At 35.2% G+C, this 18,529-nt stretch overlaps 1 protein-coding gene across 3 annotated transcripts in view; it reads right to left on the reverse strand.

Annotated features, from left to right (window-relative positions):
• The window catches only part of CCDC175 (coiled-coil domain containing 175), a 118,737-nt gene that overhangs the window by 63,906 nt on the left and 36,302 nt on the right, over positions 1–18,529 (reverse strand). For all 3 annotated transcript variants that reach the window (XM_072629348.1, XM_072629349.1, XM_072629347.1), the window contains exons 6-8: positions 15,451–15,573; positions 13,285–13,394; positions 2,043–2,124 (exon numbers count right to left, since the gene is read on the reverse strand). In XM_072629348.1, the coding sequence (XP_072485449.1) occupies positions 2,043–2,124; positions 13,285–13,394; positions 15,451–15,573 (315 nt within the window). The remainder of the gene's footprint in view (positions 1–2,042; positions 2,125–13,284; positions 13,395–15,450; positions 15,574–18,529) is intronic.

Raw genomic sequence — 18,529 nt, forward strand, 5'->3', positions numbered from 1 at the left:
ACCACTTTGTGAGAGAGGTATTCCAGTTATCATTATCTTTGTTGTAGAGTTGAGAGAATTGAAGCACTGAAGGGTAGAGCAACTTGCCTGTGATTAAGGATTGGAGGTAGGATTCAAACCAAGGGCATCCTGACTTCAAATCTAGGTACTTTTTTTACCTCTTCAAAGTCCTTGCTCATAACTACCCTTGCACCCAAACATTATAAATATTATTACCTTCGTTTTACAGACCAAGAACCTGAGATAGAAAGGCAAATGACTTGTTCAGGGTTAACGAAGCTAATAAATCTCATAGTTCTGACTTGATCCCGAGTTTGCCGACTCAGACTTTTTTTCCTAAGTGGTATTGTCTCTCTAACCTGGGACAACAGTGAGTGGGGCAAGGAGCTGAGCACATTCTTTGTTTGGTATTATCTTGTACACAGTTAAGTACAGGTTAAGTGATGGGGGACCCAATCTTCAATAAGAGTATTTAGGCTCCCTATTCTCATACTCTTTGATTCATTGAATTCCTCTTTGTAATATCTCAAAGACAATTTTATTTATAGCTCATACCTGGAGTGTCTCCAGAAAGGGAGAAGTAAAAAATTAGTGCTCAATATACAATACAAATCAGGTATGGGGTAGGTCACTTATTCCTACACACAGAAGGAATACTAAACATAGGACACCAACAAGAGTACACTTGACCAAAACAAAGTTTTTACAGGATTCAGTGACTTATTTGTGACTACTCTTACAATATTTTGGGACATTGATACCTAAACCTCATCAGCACAAAAAGCATCTTTGCAAGCCTGCTTAATTAGGCATTTTATATTTCACCACTCTCAATACATGTTTGCTGTTAAAACTGCCATGCTTGGGCAAAGGACTTAGTAGCCCTTTTTTTTCTGATATAGAAGCTTCCTCTATTGCCATCTCCAGTCATTGCTGTAGTTAGTTACTCTCTTATAGGACCCAGAACCTATGGACCTCTCAAACTTATGAGATAGCCTTCAATATTGAGCATGTCTATATCTTGTTACCCATTCTCTTAAAATCGGAAAACAACAAGAACAGCAACTCACAAATGAGGCAACCTAAGTTCAGGCTTGTCTCAGCAGGGCATATGCTTTAGGAACTATGTGCACACTGCTGCATGAAGGCTGGCTTGAATGTAAGCCAAACTTCCTCCTACCTGACTTGAGTGAATGGAAAAGAGAGATGGAGGAACAGGGCAAGTCAAGTTGTCTATCTATTGAGTCATCAGAAGAAGAAACTCTTCATCATCTCAAAGTGCAAGTCCCAAGTCCCTTAGTGCTATGTTACTATGGCCAGAAGCAGGTTCTCCAAAGCTTCCATATGGCTGCTTGGAACCTGCAATGGTGACTCCGAGCATGTTCCATAGGGGATGGGGGTGGATGTTGCCTCTACTGTATCTCTATTACATTTCTTTTAACAGATATATCTGTTATATATGTACATATATATCTATAAATGTATATCTATATTATATCTATATCTATGTCTGTCTATCTATCTGTCTGTCTGTCTATCTATCTATCTATCTATCTATCTATCTATCTATCTATCTATCTATCTATCTAAAACAACCTAAGACTTTCCCCCTTTTCTAATGTGGGGGTGGGATGGAGAGAATGTATGTATTTCTTACCTTTCTCCAATAACATCAGTTGACTGTATAATAGATTTTCATGGCAGTAAGGAAAGAACCATTTAGAGGTAAGTTGAAAATTTCTCTTCTTTTTGTTTCCAAAGCTTACAAAACAAAATCAATCTAGCTCATTCAAATATAATTTATTCTCATATATAGAGAGTTTATACTCTTTCATATTTAATGTGCTTTGCAGGAGATTAAGATGATTTTTTTCTAAACTGTGATTGCTCACAACTTTTTTTAGTTACCAAAAATTCAAGTCACCCTTATTTTAAGGTAACACAAATATACACATGAATTTTGGACAGTTTTTATATCCTTCACTATTAAATGTTTAAAATTAAACCAGTTCCCCAAAGAAACATGATGTTGATCTTTTCACCTGTCTTATTTTTCTAAGAAGATCTACTTGGTTTATCTTAGCTGATTCTATCAATTCTTTAAGGGAAGCTTCATACTGAAGTCTAGAAATAAAAAAGGACAAAATATGTTAACAATACAACAAAATATTTTAAAAGAGAATATATATACTTATGCACACATATATATGAAATCACACACTGTAAATGATTCACAAATCTGCATACCCACATTTATATAGACCTCTAAAGTTTGCAATGCATTTTCCTCACAACCATCTAAGGTACATAGTACGAATGTTGTTATTATCACTTTTCAGATGAGTAAACCAAACTTCAAGGAGATCAAGGAGTTTCCTTATGGGCAAGACTAGAAGGTTTCTGAGAAAGGTTTAAACAGAAGGCATGAGTTAAAACTTATTACCGCTACATGAGTTTAGGTGAATTTGAAATATCAACCTTGATGTCAACCTTTAATAGAGTACCATGGGGATCTATTTATCTTTGACTATTATGTTCAACATTTTTTATTAATGTTGTTGATGAAGGCATAGCTGACACAGCCATCAGATTATCAATTGAAACAATATTTGGAGCAAGAATTAGATTATTAAATGATAGAATTGAGCTGCAAAAATATAACAGAATATGCTGAGACAGTGGAAGAACTATAAGATCATTTTAGGGAGTATTCTAGTAGATTCACAATTTCTTTACCATGCCTTCTTATCTTGAGCAATTTTTGTTTGTGTCTCCAAAATCTTTAATTAAGGATTTGTCTAAAATCTTGAAGGCCTTTCTCTTCTTCTGCTACTTGGGCTGGCATGTAGTTATCCCTAATTCTTCACACATTTCCTTTTTCAGTCACACATGTCCTCCACAAAATCTTTTACAATGATTCTCTCATGCAAATAATTGTTGGAAGCATGTTGACACCTACTAATGCACACTATGTGAGTATCCTTTGCCCTATTATTTTTGATTTTAATCTTTCTAGAGATCACAGTGTTCCATGAGCCAGTCACAAGGCCTCACCAGGAGGACACATATATCAAAGATATGGACTTTTATAGATGAAATCTATTTAGGATCATTAAAATTAAGGCACAGCTTCTTTCTTTTAAATTAAATTGTTTTCAGTTTTCAAGAATCACTTCCATAAGTTTTAAATTTTTTCCCCTCCCTCCCCAAAATGGCATGCAATTTTATATGGGTTCTACATATACATTCTTATTAAATGAATTTTCACACTAGTCATGTTGCATAGAATTAAAATGAATGGGAGAAACCATGAAAAACAAAACAAAAAAGAGAAAATAGTCTGTTTCATTCTACGTTCTGATTCCATAGTTCTTTCTCAGGATGTGGATGGCATTTTGCATCAAGAGTCCTTTGGGAATGTTTTAGGTCCTTGCATTGCTGTGAAAGGGCTAAGTCTATAAGAAACAGTCCTCACATACTGTAGTTGTTACTATGTATAATGTTCTCCTGGTTCTGTTCATTTCACTCAGCATTAGTTCATATAAATCTCTCTAGGTTTTTCTGAATTCCCCTGTTTGGCATTTCTTATACACAATAGTATTCCATTATATTCATATGCCACAACTTGTTCAACCATTCCCCAACTGATGGGCATTCCCTCAATTTCCAGTTCTTGGCCACTACAAAAAGAGGAGCTACAAATATTTTTGTACATGTGAGTCCTTTTCCCATTTTTATGATCTCTTTGGGATACAGCCCCAGAATAAGGCATAGCTTCTTAAATGTGATCCATTCTATCTTTATCCTCCTCAATTTTGGATCAAGCTCATTGTTCATCTACAGTGTTAATTTACAAACAATTGTTCAACTACAACATTTAGCACAGTGCCTACCACACAGAAGATATTTAATAAAATTTGATTATTGATTTAGAGATACACATAGAGAAGATTATTTTTCTCTTATATTAAATACTTATTAAATTAGGACTACATTTTTTTTAGAAGAGAGTCTGGAGACATTATGTCAAGGACAAAATAACATCATAAAAATAAAATCAATAAAATCAAACAATATTTGTGTTGATAGGGTAATAAATTTGGAGTCTATAAGGTCTGAGTTCAAATCTTACATCACACACTTAATAGCTATGTGACTCTGAGTAAGACACAAGCTATTTGTTTTAGTTTCCTCATTTATAAAACGAGAATGTAGGACTTGGTAGATTCTAATCTATGATCTTATTAGCTGATTTTTTGGTGAATTTTTTTCCCAAAACAGCTGTACAAGTATTGGAGCTTTGCCACAAGAGAGGAGCTTAATGGCTTTCAAAACTTCTTCTTCAGTTGGAAGTTCAGCTAGATAGGGATTGACTTAAGCCTGAGGTAAATGGTCAATGGCTTCAGCATTGGTTGATGACAATCTGTCATGAACACTATGGAAATGTTCAGCCTGTACACCAGAGTCATATCCTTATCGCTTATCAGTGAGTCTCCATCAGCACTGAATAGTTGTGATGCACTATAAGTGTTTGGCTCATAAATAGCCTTCAGAGAATCATTGGATTTTTACTATTAGCGTAAAACCGAATTTCATCTGCCTTCTTACTGAGCCAAGAATCCTGCATTTCTTAAACTTTGCTTGAACTTTATTTTTGATGGAGTTAAATGATATCTTCTTGGAGATGGACACGTTGTCTTGCTGGTAAACTCTATGGATTTCTCATTCTTCATTTAGTAGCTTCTGAATTTACTCATCATTTTCATCAAATCAATCCTGATGTTTGAAAGTTCTGGCCCAGATGAGTAAAGGTAGTGCTATACACCAAAGCTAGGAAAGCTTCTGTTTTACTGTTGCCAACCATGTGTTGGCTCAACTTTTCTCTCAAGTCAGCAACAAACTGTTTACACAATGGAGAAATGCTCTAATCTTTTTTTTTTTTACTTTATAAAATTTATTTATTTTTTTAATATTCTCCAATCACTGCCAAAAAGCTTATATTTTTACCTCCCCACCTACCCCGCACCACCTCCCTCCCTCCCCAAGACACCATACAGTTCTATATATGATCTACATATACTTTCCTATTGAATACATTTTCACTATGGTAATGCTGTATAGATGAACTAAAATAAATGGAAGAAATCATATAACAAATCAAAAAATAATACATACACACACACACACACATATACAAACAAGATCTGCTACATTCTGCAAATGAATTCCATAGTTCTTTCTCTGAGTGTGGAAGGTGTTTTGCCTTAGAAAACCATTGGGAATTATTATTATTATTTTTTTAAGTTCTTGCGTTATTATGAAGTTCCAAGTCTACCAGAAAAAACTCTCGCACACTGTGGTTGTTGCTGTGCACAAATTTCTCCTGGTTCTTCTCCTTTCACTCAGCATCAGATCATAAAAGTCCTTCCAGGCCTCTCTGAAGTCTTCTTGTTCATCATTTCTTATGGCGCAATAGTACTCCATTACATTCATATGCCATGACTTATTCAGCCATTCCTCAACTGATGAGCATCCCCTTGATTTCCAGTTTTGGGCAACTACAAAGAGTGCTGCTATAAATATTTTTGTGCATGTGGGACCCTTTCCCATTTTTATGATCTCTTGGGGATTCAGTCCTAGTTTTGCTGGGTCAAAGGGTATGCACATTTTTGTATCCCTTTGGGCACAGTTCTAAATTGCTCTCCAGAATGGTTGGATGAGCTCACAGCTCCACCAACAATGAATTAGTGATCCAGCTCTCCCACGTCTTCTCCAACATTTATCATTTTCCTGTTCTGTCATGTTTGCCAATCTTATAGGTGTGATGTGGTACCTCAGAGTTGTTTTGATTTGCATTCTCTAATCAAAAGTGATTTAGAGCATTTTTTCATATGATTATAGATACCTTTAATTTCTTCCTCTGAAAATTGCCTATTCGTATCCTTTGACCATTTATCAATTGGGGAATGACTTGTATTGTTATACATTTGACTGAGTTCTCTATATATTCTAGAAATGAGGTCTTTATCCCCTAGATTAGCTGTAAAAATTCTTTCCCAATTTACTACATCCCTCTGAATTTTGGTTGCACTGGGTTTGGTTGTGCAAAAACTTTTCAGTTTAATGTAATCAAAGTTATCCATCTTGCATTTCATAATGCATTCTATCTCTTCTTCAGTAAAAATTCTCCCCTTCTCCATAAATCTGATAAATACACTATTCCTTGCTCCTCCATTTTGTCCATAGTATCAATCTTTATATTTAGATCATGTACCCATTTGGACTTTATTCTTGCGTACTGTGTCAGGCATGGGTCTATGCCTAGTTTCTGCCATGCTGTTATCCAGTTTTCCCAGCAATTTTTGTTGAACAGTGAGTTCTTATCCCAGAAGCTGGAGTCCTTGGGTTTATCAATCAGGAGGTTACAATATTCCTTGCCTACTGTGTCTTGAGAGCCAAGTCTATTCCACTTTTCTACCCTTCTATTTCTTAGCCAGTACAAAGTGGTTTTGATAATTGCTGCTTTATAGTACAATTTGAAATCTGGTAGAGCTAGGCCACCTTCCCTAGCATTTCTTTTCATTAGTCCCTTTGATATTCTGGACTTTTCGTTCTTCTAGATGAATTTTGATATTATTTTATCCAGCTCTAGAAAATAATTATCTGATAGTTTAATTGGTATGGCACTGAATAAATAAATGAATTTAGGTAGAATTGTCATTTTTATTATATTAACTCAGCCTACCCCTGAGCAACTAATGTTTTTCCACTTACTTAGATCTGATTTTATTTGTGCAAAAAGTGTCTTGTAATTGTGTTCATATAGTCCCTGGGTTTGTTTTGGCAGGTAGACTCCTAAGTATTTTATACTGTCTACCCTAGCTTTAAATGAGATTTCTCTTTCTATCTCTTGCTGTTGTGCTTTGTTGCCAATATATAGGAATGCAGAAGATTTTTGCGGGTTTATTTTGTAACCTGCAACTTTACCTAAGTTGTTTATTGTTTCAAGTACTTTTTTACTTGAATCTCTGGGATTCTCTAAGTATATCATCATATCATCTGCAAAGACTGATAACTTAGTTTCTTCTTTGCCTATTCTTATTCCTTCAATTTCTTTATCTTGTCTAATTGCTACAGCTAACATTTCTAGTACCATACTGAATAATAGTGGTGATAATGGACATCCTTGTTTCACCCCTGATCTTATTGGAAACGCATCTAGCTTATCTCCATTGCATATAATGCTTGCTGAAGGTTTTAGGTAGATACTGCTTATTATTTTATGGAAAGTTCCCTTTATTCCTATGTTCTCCAGTGTTTTTAATAGGAATGGGCATTGTATTTTGTCAAAAACTTCTTCTGCATCTATTGAGATAATCATGTGGTTTTTGTTAGTTTTGTTGTTGATATGATCAATAATGCTAATAGTTTTCCTAATATGGAACCAGCCTTGCATTCCTGGTATGAATCCTACCTGATCATAATGTATTATTCTCATGATAAGATGCTGTATTTGTTTTGCTAAAATCTTATTTAAAATTTTTACATCTATATTCATTAGAGAAATTGGTCTATAATTTTCTTTCTATGTTTTGTCTCTTCCTGGTTTAGGTATCAAAATCATATTTGTATCATAGAAAGAATTTGGGAGGACTCCTTCCCCAGTTTTCAAAAATAGTCTATATAATATTGGAATTAACTGTTCTTTAAATATTTGATAGAATTCACTTGTAAATCCATCTGGCCCTAGAGATTTTTTCCTAGGGAGCTCATTGATGATTTGTTCAATTTCTTTTTCTGAGATGGGGTTGTTTAAGTATTCAACTTCCTCTTCTGTTAATCTGGGCAATTTGTATATTTTTTAAAATACTCATCCATCTCATTTAGATTATCGAATTTGTGGTTGTAAAGTTGGGCAAAGTAATTTCTAATTATAGTTTTAATTTCTTCCTCACCCTTTCCTTTTTCATATTAGTAAGTTGATTTTCTTCTTTCTTTTTTTAAATCAAATTGACCAAAAGTTTATCAATTTTATTAGTTTTTTCATAAAACCAACTATTGGTTTTATTTATTAATTCAATAGTTTTCTTAATTTCAATTTTATTAATCTCTCCTTTGGTTTTCAGTTTTTCTAATTTGGTATTTACTTGGGGATTTTCTATTTTTTTTCTAGCTTTTTCAGCTACATGCCCACTGATCTCTTTCTCTATTTTATTTATGTAGGCATTCAAAGATATAAAACTTCCCCTAAGAACTGCTTTTGCAATATCCCATAAGATTTAGTAGGTTGTCTCATTATTGTCATTCTCTTGAATGAAGTTTTTGATTGTTTCTATGATTTCTTCTTTAACCCACAACTTCTTTAGGATTACATTATTTAGTTTCCAATTGATTTTTGGTTTATCTTTCCCTGGCCTTTTATTACATATAATTTTTATTGAATTATGATCTGAGAAGGATGCATTGATTATCTCTGTCTTTCTGCACTGGATTGTAAGGTTTTTATGTCCTAGTACATGATCAATTTTTGTAAATGTGCCATGTACCACTGAGAAAAAGGTATATTCTTTTCTATTCCCATTCAATTTTCTCCAGACATTTATCATATCTACCTTATCCAGAGTTTTATTTACCTCCTTAACCTCTTTCTTACTTATTTTGAAATTAGATTTATCAAGTTCAGAGAGGGGGAGGCTGAGGTCCCCCACTAGTATAGTTTTGCTGTCAATTTCTTCCTTCAACTCCCCCAACCTCTCCTCTAAGAATCTGGATGCTATACCACTTGGAGCATACATGTTTAGTAATGATATTGCTTCATTGTCTATGGTGCCTTTTAGCAGGATATAATTTCCATCCTTTGATGAGATCTATTTTGGCTTTAGCTTTGTCTGAGATTAGGATTGCTACTCCTGCTTTTCTTACATCAGCTGAAGCACAATATATTCTACTCCAAACTTTGACCTTTATCCTGTGTGTTCTTCCCCCCCCCCCATTTCAAATCTGTTTCTTGTAAACAACATATTGTTGGATTATGGCTTTTAATGCATTCTGCTATCCTCTGTTTTATGGGAGAGTTCATTCCATTCACATTCAGTCATGATTACAATTTCTGTATTTCCTTCCATCCTCTTGCCCACCATTTGTGCTTTTAGCTCTCCTGTCTCCCTTCCCCTCCTCAATAGTTTTCACTTTTCACCATCTCCTCCTTCAGTCTTCCCTTCCTTCTTTTAGCCCCCTCCCTTTTACTCCCCTTTACCCTTACTGCTTCTTCCCTCCCTTTTAGCTTCCCTCCCCTTTCTTCCCTCTTCCCTTCCTACTGCCTATAGAGCTAGATAAGATTATCTACTTAAGTTTATTGTTCCCTCCTTGAAACAAATCAGATGAGAATACCTCTCAAACAATGCTCATCACCCTCCCCTCTTTCCCTCTACTATAATTTTGTACTTCTTCCTGTGATGTAATTTACCATTTTCTGCTCCCTCCTTTTCACTCCTCCTGTTACAATCCCTTCAGCATACTTAAATCATATTTTTAACATGACTTCATTTACTTTATACTCGTTCCCTCTATGTATATCCCTTTTATATTTCATAACAGATGCACAATTCTCAAGATTCACAGGTATCATCTTCCCTTGTAGGGAGGTAAACAGTTTGCCCAAATTGAGTAACAAGTTTTTTTCCCCCGTTTACCTTTTATGCTTCTCTTGAGACCTGCATTTGAAGACTGAATTGTCTATTAAGTTCTCGTGTTTTTGTCAGGAAGATGTGAAAATCCTTTACCTCATTGAATGACAGTCTCCTTGACTGAAATGTTATGCTGAACTTTGCTAGGTAGTTGATCCTTAGTTGTAGTCCCAGCTCCTTTGCCTTATGGAATATTGGATTCCAATTCCTTCGATCTTTTAATGTAGAAGCTGCAAAGTCCTGTGTGATCTAAAATGCTCTAATCTGTTGACCTTGAGTCTTCTGATAATCGTCTTGCCTTGGGAATACTGCTTTTGTTGAATGCAAATGTTTGTTTTCCAGAGAATAAATCTATCAGTTTAGTCACATATCATCTTTGTCACTCTCATATCTTGTCTGTCTCTTCTTACAATGACAGTCTATTAAATGTTAATGTTTGCTGCAAGGATGCATTCACAAAGTTTTATTGCCTTTAGATAAATGAAGGAAGGTGTTGATGATACAAAGGTCATGAGATACACAAGTCTTCAGTAGTAAGTGACCATTGCTCTGTTGCTGTTTCTGACTCCATTCTTCCCAAGGATTTCCCTGTCATGCCTCATAGTCTGTGCCTGCTCTAGCATTAAAGTCACTCAAAATTACAAGTTTGTTCTCTTTTGGTACATTGATGATAAGTGTCTTCAGATCTTCATAAAATTTTTCTTTAGCCTCATCAGGACTCATCATGGTGGGAGCATATGCACTCATCATAGTGGCTTGGCATTTTTCTACAAGTAGCAACCACATTGTCATGAGCTTGTCATCATTCCTTTGTGGAGGCATAAAAAACTGTTGACTATGTTAGCTTTGATTGCAAAGCCTTCGCCAGCTTCATGGCATGGCATGCCTCATCATCAGCCACTCCAGAAAAACATATATTCAGCTCCTACTTCTCTAAGCTGGCTTTCCATTTGCCAGCTTTGTTTCACTCAGGTATGCTATTTGGATGTAGTGCATACTGAGTTCTCTCACAAGAGTTGTTTGTCTTTCAGGTCTATTGTTCTGGTCAGACCACTACTGGAATGTTGTTCTCAGATCTAGGTGCCATTTTAGAAGGATATTAACAAACTGGAGAGTATCTTTAAAAGGGTACCTAGTATTATAAAGGTTTAGAATTTATGTCATAAAATCTTCATTTGGAAAAAAACCCCAAAACTAGTGATCCTTAGCCTGAAGAAGGAAAGATTCAGAGGAAACTTTGCACCAGTTTTCACACTTTAGAAAAAGGGATTTTAAACTTTTTGTATCATGAATCTTTTTGGAAGTCTAATGTAAGCTATGTATTCCTCAGAATAAGATTTTTAAGTGGAAAAAAATAAAACACATAGGAAAAGTCAATTATATTGAAATACAGTTATTAAAATATTTGAAGTTTCAAGTTCTTAGACACACTGAAATCTATCCATGGACTCCAAAAGTATCTTGGGACACCAGGTTAAGAACATCTGGAGAGGGTAACAGTATGGAAAAAAGATTAGACTTATTTTTATTTGTCCCAGAGAGTAGATCTAGGACCAGTAAATGAAAATTACAAGATGATAAATTCAACACAAAGTTCAACATAAGGAAAACCTTCCTAACAGTGAGAACTGTCCAAAAGTCAACTGAATTATCTTCAGGGAAGTGAATCTTCAAGGTCTCTAAGCAGATGCTGGACAACTAATTGTTGGGTATGTTGTAGATAAGGCTTGTGATTTGGGTAAGTGTTGGTCTAAATGACCTTCCAACCATAAGTTCATGATTCTAAGATTTGTTTCAATATAGGATTGTCTCTTAGGAAGCTAGGTGGTATCTCTTCATAATTTTCTCCAAAGATTTGTGACTACGTCTGCTTAGGTGGAAGGTGAATTTTGATGTAGTTTTTAATAGTGCTAAATATTACTGATTAGTAGTAGTAGTAGAGTGATTTTATACTTCCTGAGATTATCTAGTTTTCATTTGATCTCATCAGCACCATAAATTCAATACCATCTCTGTGCTGATGATTCTCAGATTTACTTATCCATGTCTAGCCTCTCTTCTGATTTCTAGTCTCTCCTCTCCAGTTGCCTATTGGACATCTCAAACTCAATGTTTCATAGACAAGTTAAGTACAATATGTCCAGAACTGAACTCATTTTTTTCCCTCCCAAATCATACCCTCTTCCTAACTTCTCTGTTATTGTCAAGGACATAATTCTCCTGGTCAACCAGGTTCACAACCTAAGTCATCCTTAACTTCTTGCTCTCTCTCATCCCCCATTCTCATATCCAGTCAGTTGCCAATCCCTGTTAATTCCATTTTAATAACATTGTGTTACATTATGTTATGCCCCTGTCTCTCTTCTGAACCTGACACCACACTAGGTCAAGCCCTCATCCTCTCTTGCTTGGACCATTGCAATATCTTTCTCATTGATCCTCCTGCCTTTTTAATATTAGCCATATTCCTATATTCTACCCAAATCTCTGTTATGTAATTGCATCTTTACCCAAAAAAATCCATCTTGATTTCTCTGAAGTTGTTAGTTCCTCTTGGAACTTAACCTGCTTCATGAGAGGCATCAATCTCAATAAATGCCTATACTTGGATTAGAGGTGGTCTTTCTCTGAATTTTTTGAGACAGCTCCACCATAATACATCATGAAACTTCAACAGTTTTTGGCATCCCTAGGTTTCAACCTCAACAGTTTTCTAATGTCATGTTTGAATTTAACAGAAGTGTAAACTGAAGTACCTCTCTGAACAATATAAAATTTATTAACAGGGGCATTCTACCAGTCAATAAGTGGGCCAATGGATTGCCTCCATCAATGCAAAAGCTCACAAGTAAAGGACAATTTCCTTTAGGTAGGTTTTGGTGAATACAGAACAAAGAACACAGCAGGAGAGATATCATGGGATTATGGGCAACATAGTTGGTTACAGAGCTGAGGCACAGGGAACAAATACTATCTACAACATCCCCAACAATTAGTCATGCAACATCTACTTGGAGACCGTGAAGACTCACTGCCCTTTTGAAGGTAATTCAGTTGACTTTTGGACAGTTCTCACTGTTAGGAATGTCTTGAGTTGGAAGTTTGGTAATGCGGGCTAGCGATGACCCTTGCTTTTCCTTCATGAGACTAAGAAGTGCTCATTGTCTGAGTGTAGGTACAAGATAGTACCCCAGACTTTTGGAAAGCAAATCAGACAGCCTTGAAGGCCAGTCTGGTCATCTAAAAATATCAGGCCCAAATTCCCTTTGTGTTCACATTGCATTCTCCAAGATCAGTTAAATTCCTTGAGGCAAGAGAACTAGATTTTTAAACTTAACCCATTACAAGACAGTTGAACTCTGAACTGATTTCAGAGACAAAGAATCCTGACTTAAACACTTACAGGACAAAAGCAGTTACAGGGCAAAATCAATTATTTATAAAAACTGATCTTAATCTCTATAACATCGAGGATGATATGTGATATCATAAATCAAGCAATTATTATTAAATGTATCCAGGTTTACAAAATGCTTTCAACTACTCAAAGAAATATATAGCCATCTACAAATACATGAACCAAAAGACAATATAATACCTTGCCTTCACCAGTTGCTCTGGTTGTTTCAAGTCCTCCTGAAACTGTTCTTGCAAGATTTTCATTCCATCTTCCAGCTCTTCTTGCTCCACAGCTTGTTCAGTGATTGCCTGTTAAAAATGAAATGACTTAATATCTAACAAGAATTCTAGGGAGAATTTTGATAGCTCAGTTGCACTGAATGGGCAGGGGATATTATTCTCCTTGTCCTGATTACAGAGAGTACTTTGTAGGTGAATGCTCTTCAGATGGCACTGAGGGAATAGTAACTCTTCTTATAGTGCTTCTTATTTCCAGCAAGTACATATTATTCTGCTCCAAGAACACTAAGAGAAACTGTCATTGTTTATAATGAACCCCAAATGGCTTCCAGTAATTGTAAAAAATGAGGAGTCTGATTAAATTGTTTAGTTCTTTACAAACTTGGATACTTTGGATCCAAGAAGATTCAAGTCCTGCTAAAATATCCCTTGGGAATTGGTTGGAAAGAGTGAAAAGGCTCATTATGCACTCATCCATTGCCACAAAGTTTATCTCCCTCAAACTCTTACCTAGTAGTATTTGAAAAAGTAGAAAACAACTTAATCTGGGTTGTGACTTGTGAAGTCTAGTTTCACTATCCAATGTTCTTTTGAGCTTATGGGTTTGGGGAATAGGTTCTATTTCTACTTGATCCCATCCTATCCTAGCCCGTGGGGCTGACCAAGAAACCAAAGGGATTAAATTGTAGAAATTGCCACCATATAATTAAAATTATATATGGAAGCTTGGAGTTACCTGACTTTATAAGCTTTTGAACTAGCCACATCTGTCAGTACCATACATCACTTTCCCTGTAGGTAATTTCTCAACTTTTTAGTCCCCTGATTCCTGTCATTGAGACACATTGTCCCATTCACTAGATCCATCCATCTGTTACTGAACCCCTACTTCTACTCTCATACCTATATTCACTCCAATTCATTCCATCCCTTCCCAAAAGTCCTATTTTCCTTTGACTACCAATTTCATTATTCCATTAAAACACTCATTTCCATTATTAAAGAACAATATTTTTCATCTTTAACTGTATTCCCTTATTTTTCTTCACCTACTCACATGAATTGAAACCTGAGTTCATACTAAGGATTCCACATAGATAAGAGCCCTTTCCAATACTGACCTTTCTTTTTTCCTTCTCCCCACTTCAAATGTGGAGGCAGGCATACTTAATGCTTCTCACTACCATATCAAGATTCTCATTTTGCTATTAAAATTCAACAACTTCTCTTCTTTTGAAGTCTGTATCACATGTGTCTATTGGACAGATTTCAGACTGATTGTCACATAAGGCCCCTCATCTCAACATGCCACTAACAAAATTTATTATCTTTCCCCAAAAAACTACTCCTATTCTGAACTTTCCTATTCCTTTTCAGGGTACCACGATATTTCCAGTTACTCAGGAGTCATAAACACCAGTATTTGAATCCTACCTACAATGTCTACCACCTGTCTGACAATGGCCAAATCAATTAATCTCTGTGAGCTTGAGTTTCTACATCTGTAAAATGGGCATAAGAATATTGCACAGAATTATTGTGAGGTCCAAATGAAATAAGGTATTTTAAAGTTCTTACTAAGCCTGAAGAATTCTGAATTGTTTGAGAATTTAAGTAGATAAACATTTCCCATTTATTGATTTACTAAGTGGATTTCTTTTTCTCAGATAATGTAAAGTAAACTTCAGCCTAGTTTGTCTTCAATTTTTTTCACAAATTCTGAATGATTATTCTGAATCCATTAAGCACCATGGAATAGAAATGAATGCCTGTGATTACTATGTAATTTTAAAGTAAAGTAATCTCAATAAAATATGGTCTGCTTCAAAGAATTTAGGTAGTTTTATATGAATTCCAAAATATATCCCACAGCTTTTTTCTCCAGCTTTATAATCATTGTAAAGTAATTTGTTTTTTGGGCTCATTATGTATCCCTTGCATCTAAGATATGATGATATGTAAAGACATGAATACGTTATAATTTTTAAATATAGCATAAAAAATACTAAGGTATCAATTCACTCTCAAGAATTGTGTGGAGCAATATTTAACTTTTCAAACTTTTCTACTTAGATGCTAATGTACTGACAGTGTCTAATATATCAATAAACTATTTTATTCTTACCCCTGTTTTGCTCCTGAATTTTTCCTTTATGTCTGCTATTTCGGCATTCATTTTAGACATTTCTTTCTTCTTTTGAAGACTCTTCTTAATTTCATCATCTTTTTGTTTTTTTAAATCAGTCATCTATATTTGCAAACAGTAAACGTCTCAAAGACAAACTATAATATGTTGTTAAAGAAAATATTTTTACATTTTTAATAGTTTTTCTTTATATATGTTTTCTTTAGATAAGGTTTTTTTAGATAAAATCAGTATTTTAACTTAGTAGGATGTGGGGGAAAACATATGCATAAGGAAAAAATTACACTTGACAAACAAAATTCAATTTTTCAAATGCTCTGAAGAAAATATCTCTCTGTCCAGAATGAAAAATTCCATTGGAGGATTTTTGGAAATGTTTCTTTATTCAGTTGGTTACAATAGTGTTGATTAGACTAATATTGCATGCTTATTTTAAAAAAAAATTATTTTTATTTATTTCATTAAATATTTCTCATTTGTTGTTGTTTGTTCAGTCATTTAGTTATGTTTGACTCTTTGTGATTCTCTTTGGGGTTTTCTTGGCAAAGATACTGAAGTGGTTTGCCATTTCCTTCTCTAGCTCATTTTAGAGATGAGGAAACTGAGGCAAACAGAGCTCAGTTACTTGCTCAGGGTCACACAGCTTTCTAAGGCCAGATTGGAAGTTGGGAAGATCAATCTTCCTGACTACAGGCCCAGCACTCTATCCACTGAGCTGCCTCCGTTCGCCATTTCCCAATTTAATGTATTTTTTTTTACTTTTCCTTCTAATCACATGTAATTTTTAAACAATCATTTTTTTTCAATTTGAGTTCCAAATTTTCTCCTTCTTCACTCCTTGAGAAGCTAAGCAATTTGATATCAATTTTACCTGTGAAGTCACGCAAAGCATATTTTCATATTATCTTTGTGGCAAAAGAAAACACAAAATAAAACAATAAAAATACATAAAGTTTTAAAAAGTATTCTTCAATCTGCATTCAGAGTGTATCAGTTCTTTCACTGGAAGTACATAGCTTTTTTCATCATGAGTCCTTTGAAATTATCTTCTATCTCTGTATTGATCAAAATAGCCAAGCCTTACACAGCTGATCATCATTACAACATTGCTATTACTATGTATAGTGACCTTCTGGTTCATCACATTGCCTCAATTCATATGGATTTTGCCATGTTTTTCTGAAACCACCTCCTTCATCATTTCTTATGGCACAGTAGTACTTCATCACAATTATATGCCACAACTTGTTCAACCATTCTCCAATCGATGAGTATTCCATCAATTTCTAATTCTTTGTCGCCACAAAAAGAGTTGCTATAGTTTTTTTGTATATATGGATTCTTTTCTTTTTTTCTTTGAACTCTTTGTGATACAGACCTAGTGGTGGTATTTCTGGTTCAAAAGGATATACACAGTTTTAGAGCCCTTTGAGCATATTCTAAATAGTTCTCCAGAATGATTGGACCAGGTCTATTCTACCAGTGGTTCATCAGTGTAACTATTTTTCCTCATGTCCTCCAGGATCTGTCACTTCTGATAGGTGTGAGATGTTACCTCAGAGTTGTTTTAATTTTTTTTTCTAATCAATAGTGATTTAAAGCATTTTTTTATGTGACTATAGATAATTTTGATTTCTTCTTCTGAAAACTATGTCTTTTGACAGTTTATCAGTTGGGGAATGGCTATTATTTGACTCCATTCTATGTTCAGTACATATTTGAAGAGTAAGGCCTTTATTGTTGTTGTGTTTGTCCTTCATTCTCGAAAAGGACCATGACATCAGAGAGATGAAGACATGACTTGCAGTTGACTTGGATTTGAGGGAGGGAGGACTATGCAAGGTCACCAATCTCACTTTCTCCTCTTGAGCCATCTGGGTCCAGTGGCCAGATATTCCTCAGGATGACTGGAGATGGCCCAGGATGTAATGTGAGACCCTGGCCCTTTTATGCTAAGGTCATTCTGGGTTCTCACTTTGAGTGAGGTAATGCCAATTCAGTGAATAGACCTCTTTAAGAAGTTAATCAAGAGATGCTAAGACCTTTATTAGAGAAACTTACTGTAAAGATTTTTGATGTTATTTCATTGCCTGTGGTACCATTTAGCATAATGTAGTTTCCCTGATTATCTTTTATAATTAGGTCTATTTCTCTTTTTGCTTTGTATGAGATCATGATTGCCACCCCTGTCTTTTTTTTTTTTTACTTCAGTTGAGGCATATTAGACTCTGCTCTCATCCTTTATTTTAGCTCAGTGTATTTCTTTCTGTTTCAGTTGTATCTTTTGTAAAGAGAATAATGTGGATCCTGATTTTGAATCCATTTTGCTATCTGCTCTTGTTTTAGGGATGAGCTCACCCCATTCACATTCACAGTTAAGATTGCTGTGTATTTCCCTGCCATAGGGCAACTAGGTGGCACAGTGATTGATCCCTGGGCAATCAGGAAGACTCATCTTCATGAGTTCAAAATCAGCCTTAGACACCTACTAGCTTTGTGACCTTGGGCAAGTCACTTAACACTGTTTGCCTCAGTTTCACCATCTATAAAATGATCTAGGGAAGCAAATGGTCAACAACTTCAGTATCTCTGACAAGAAAACCCTAAATGGCACCATGAAATGTTGGATGTGACTGAAAAACTTGAACAACAATTTCTTCTATTCCATTTCCTTCTGTTTCTTCCTGCTCCCCACTGGCCCCTTCTCAAAATTCTACTTTGATTCTAACAACTGCCTCCCTTTATCTGCCCTCCCTTTTATCATTCCCCCTTTGTCTTCTGCCTGTTCCCTCCTATTTCCCTATTGTGTAAGTTACATTTCTACATACAAATGAATGTGTGTATGTGTGTGTATATATATATCTCCAAATACATACATGTATGTGTACATATGTATATGCATATATGTATATATTCTTAGAAAGTTGTTTTAAGTGGAAGTTATCTGCTTTTCCAGGTGTCTCTGGGGGATCTGAGTAGGCTCTGTAATTTCAGATACCTTATACAAGGCAGAAGTTGCATTAAAGTTCCCTAGATATTTAGTGCTTTATCCCCTCCA

This window comes from Notamacropus eugenii, chromosome 1 (assembly GCF_028372415.1).
Source record: "Notamacropus eugenii isolate mMacEug1 chromosome 1, mMacEug1.pri_v2, whole genome shotgun sequence".
NCBI classification, from domain to species: domain Eukaryota; kingdom Metazoa; phylum Chordata; class Mammalia; order Diprotodontia; family Macropodidae; genus Notamacropus; species Notamacropus eugenii.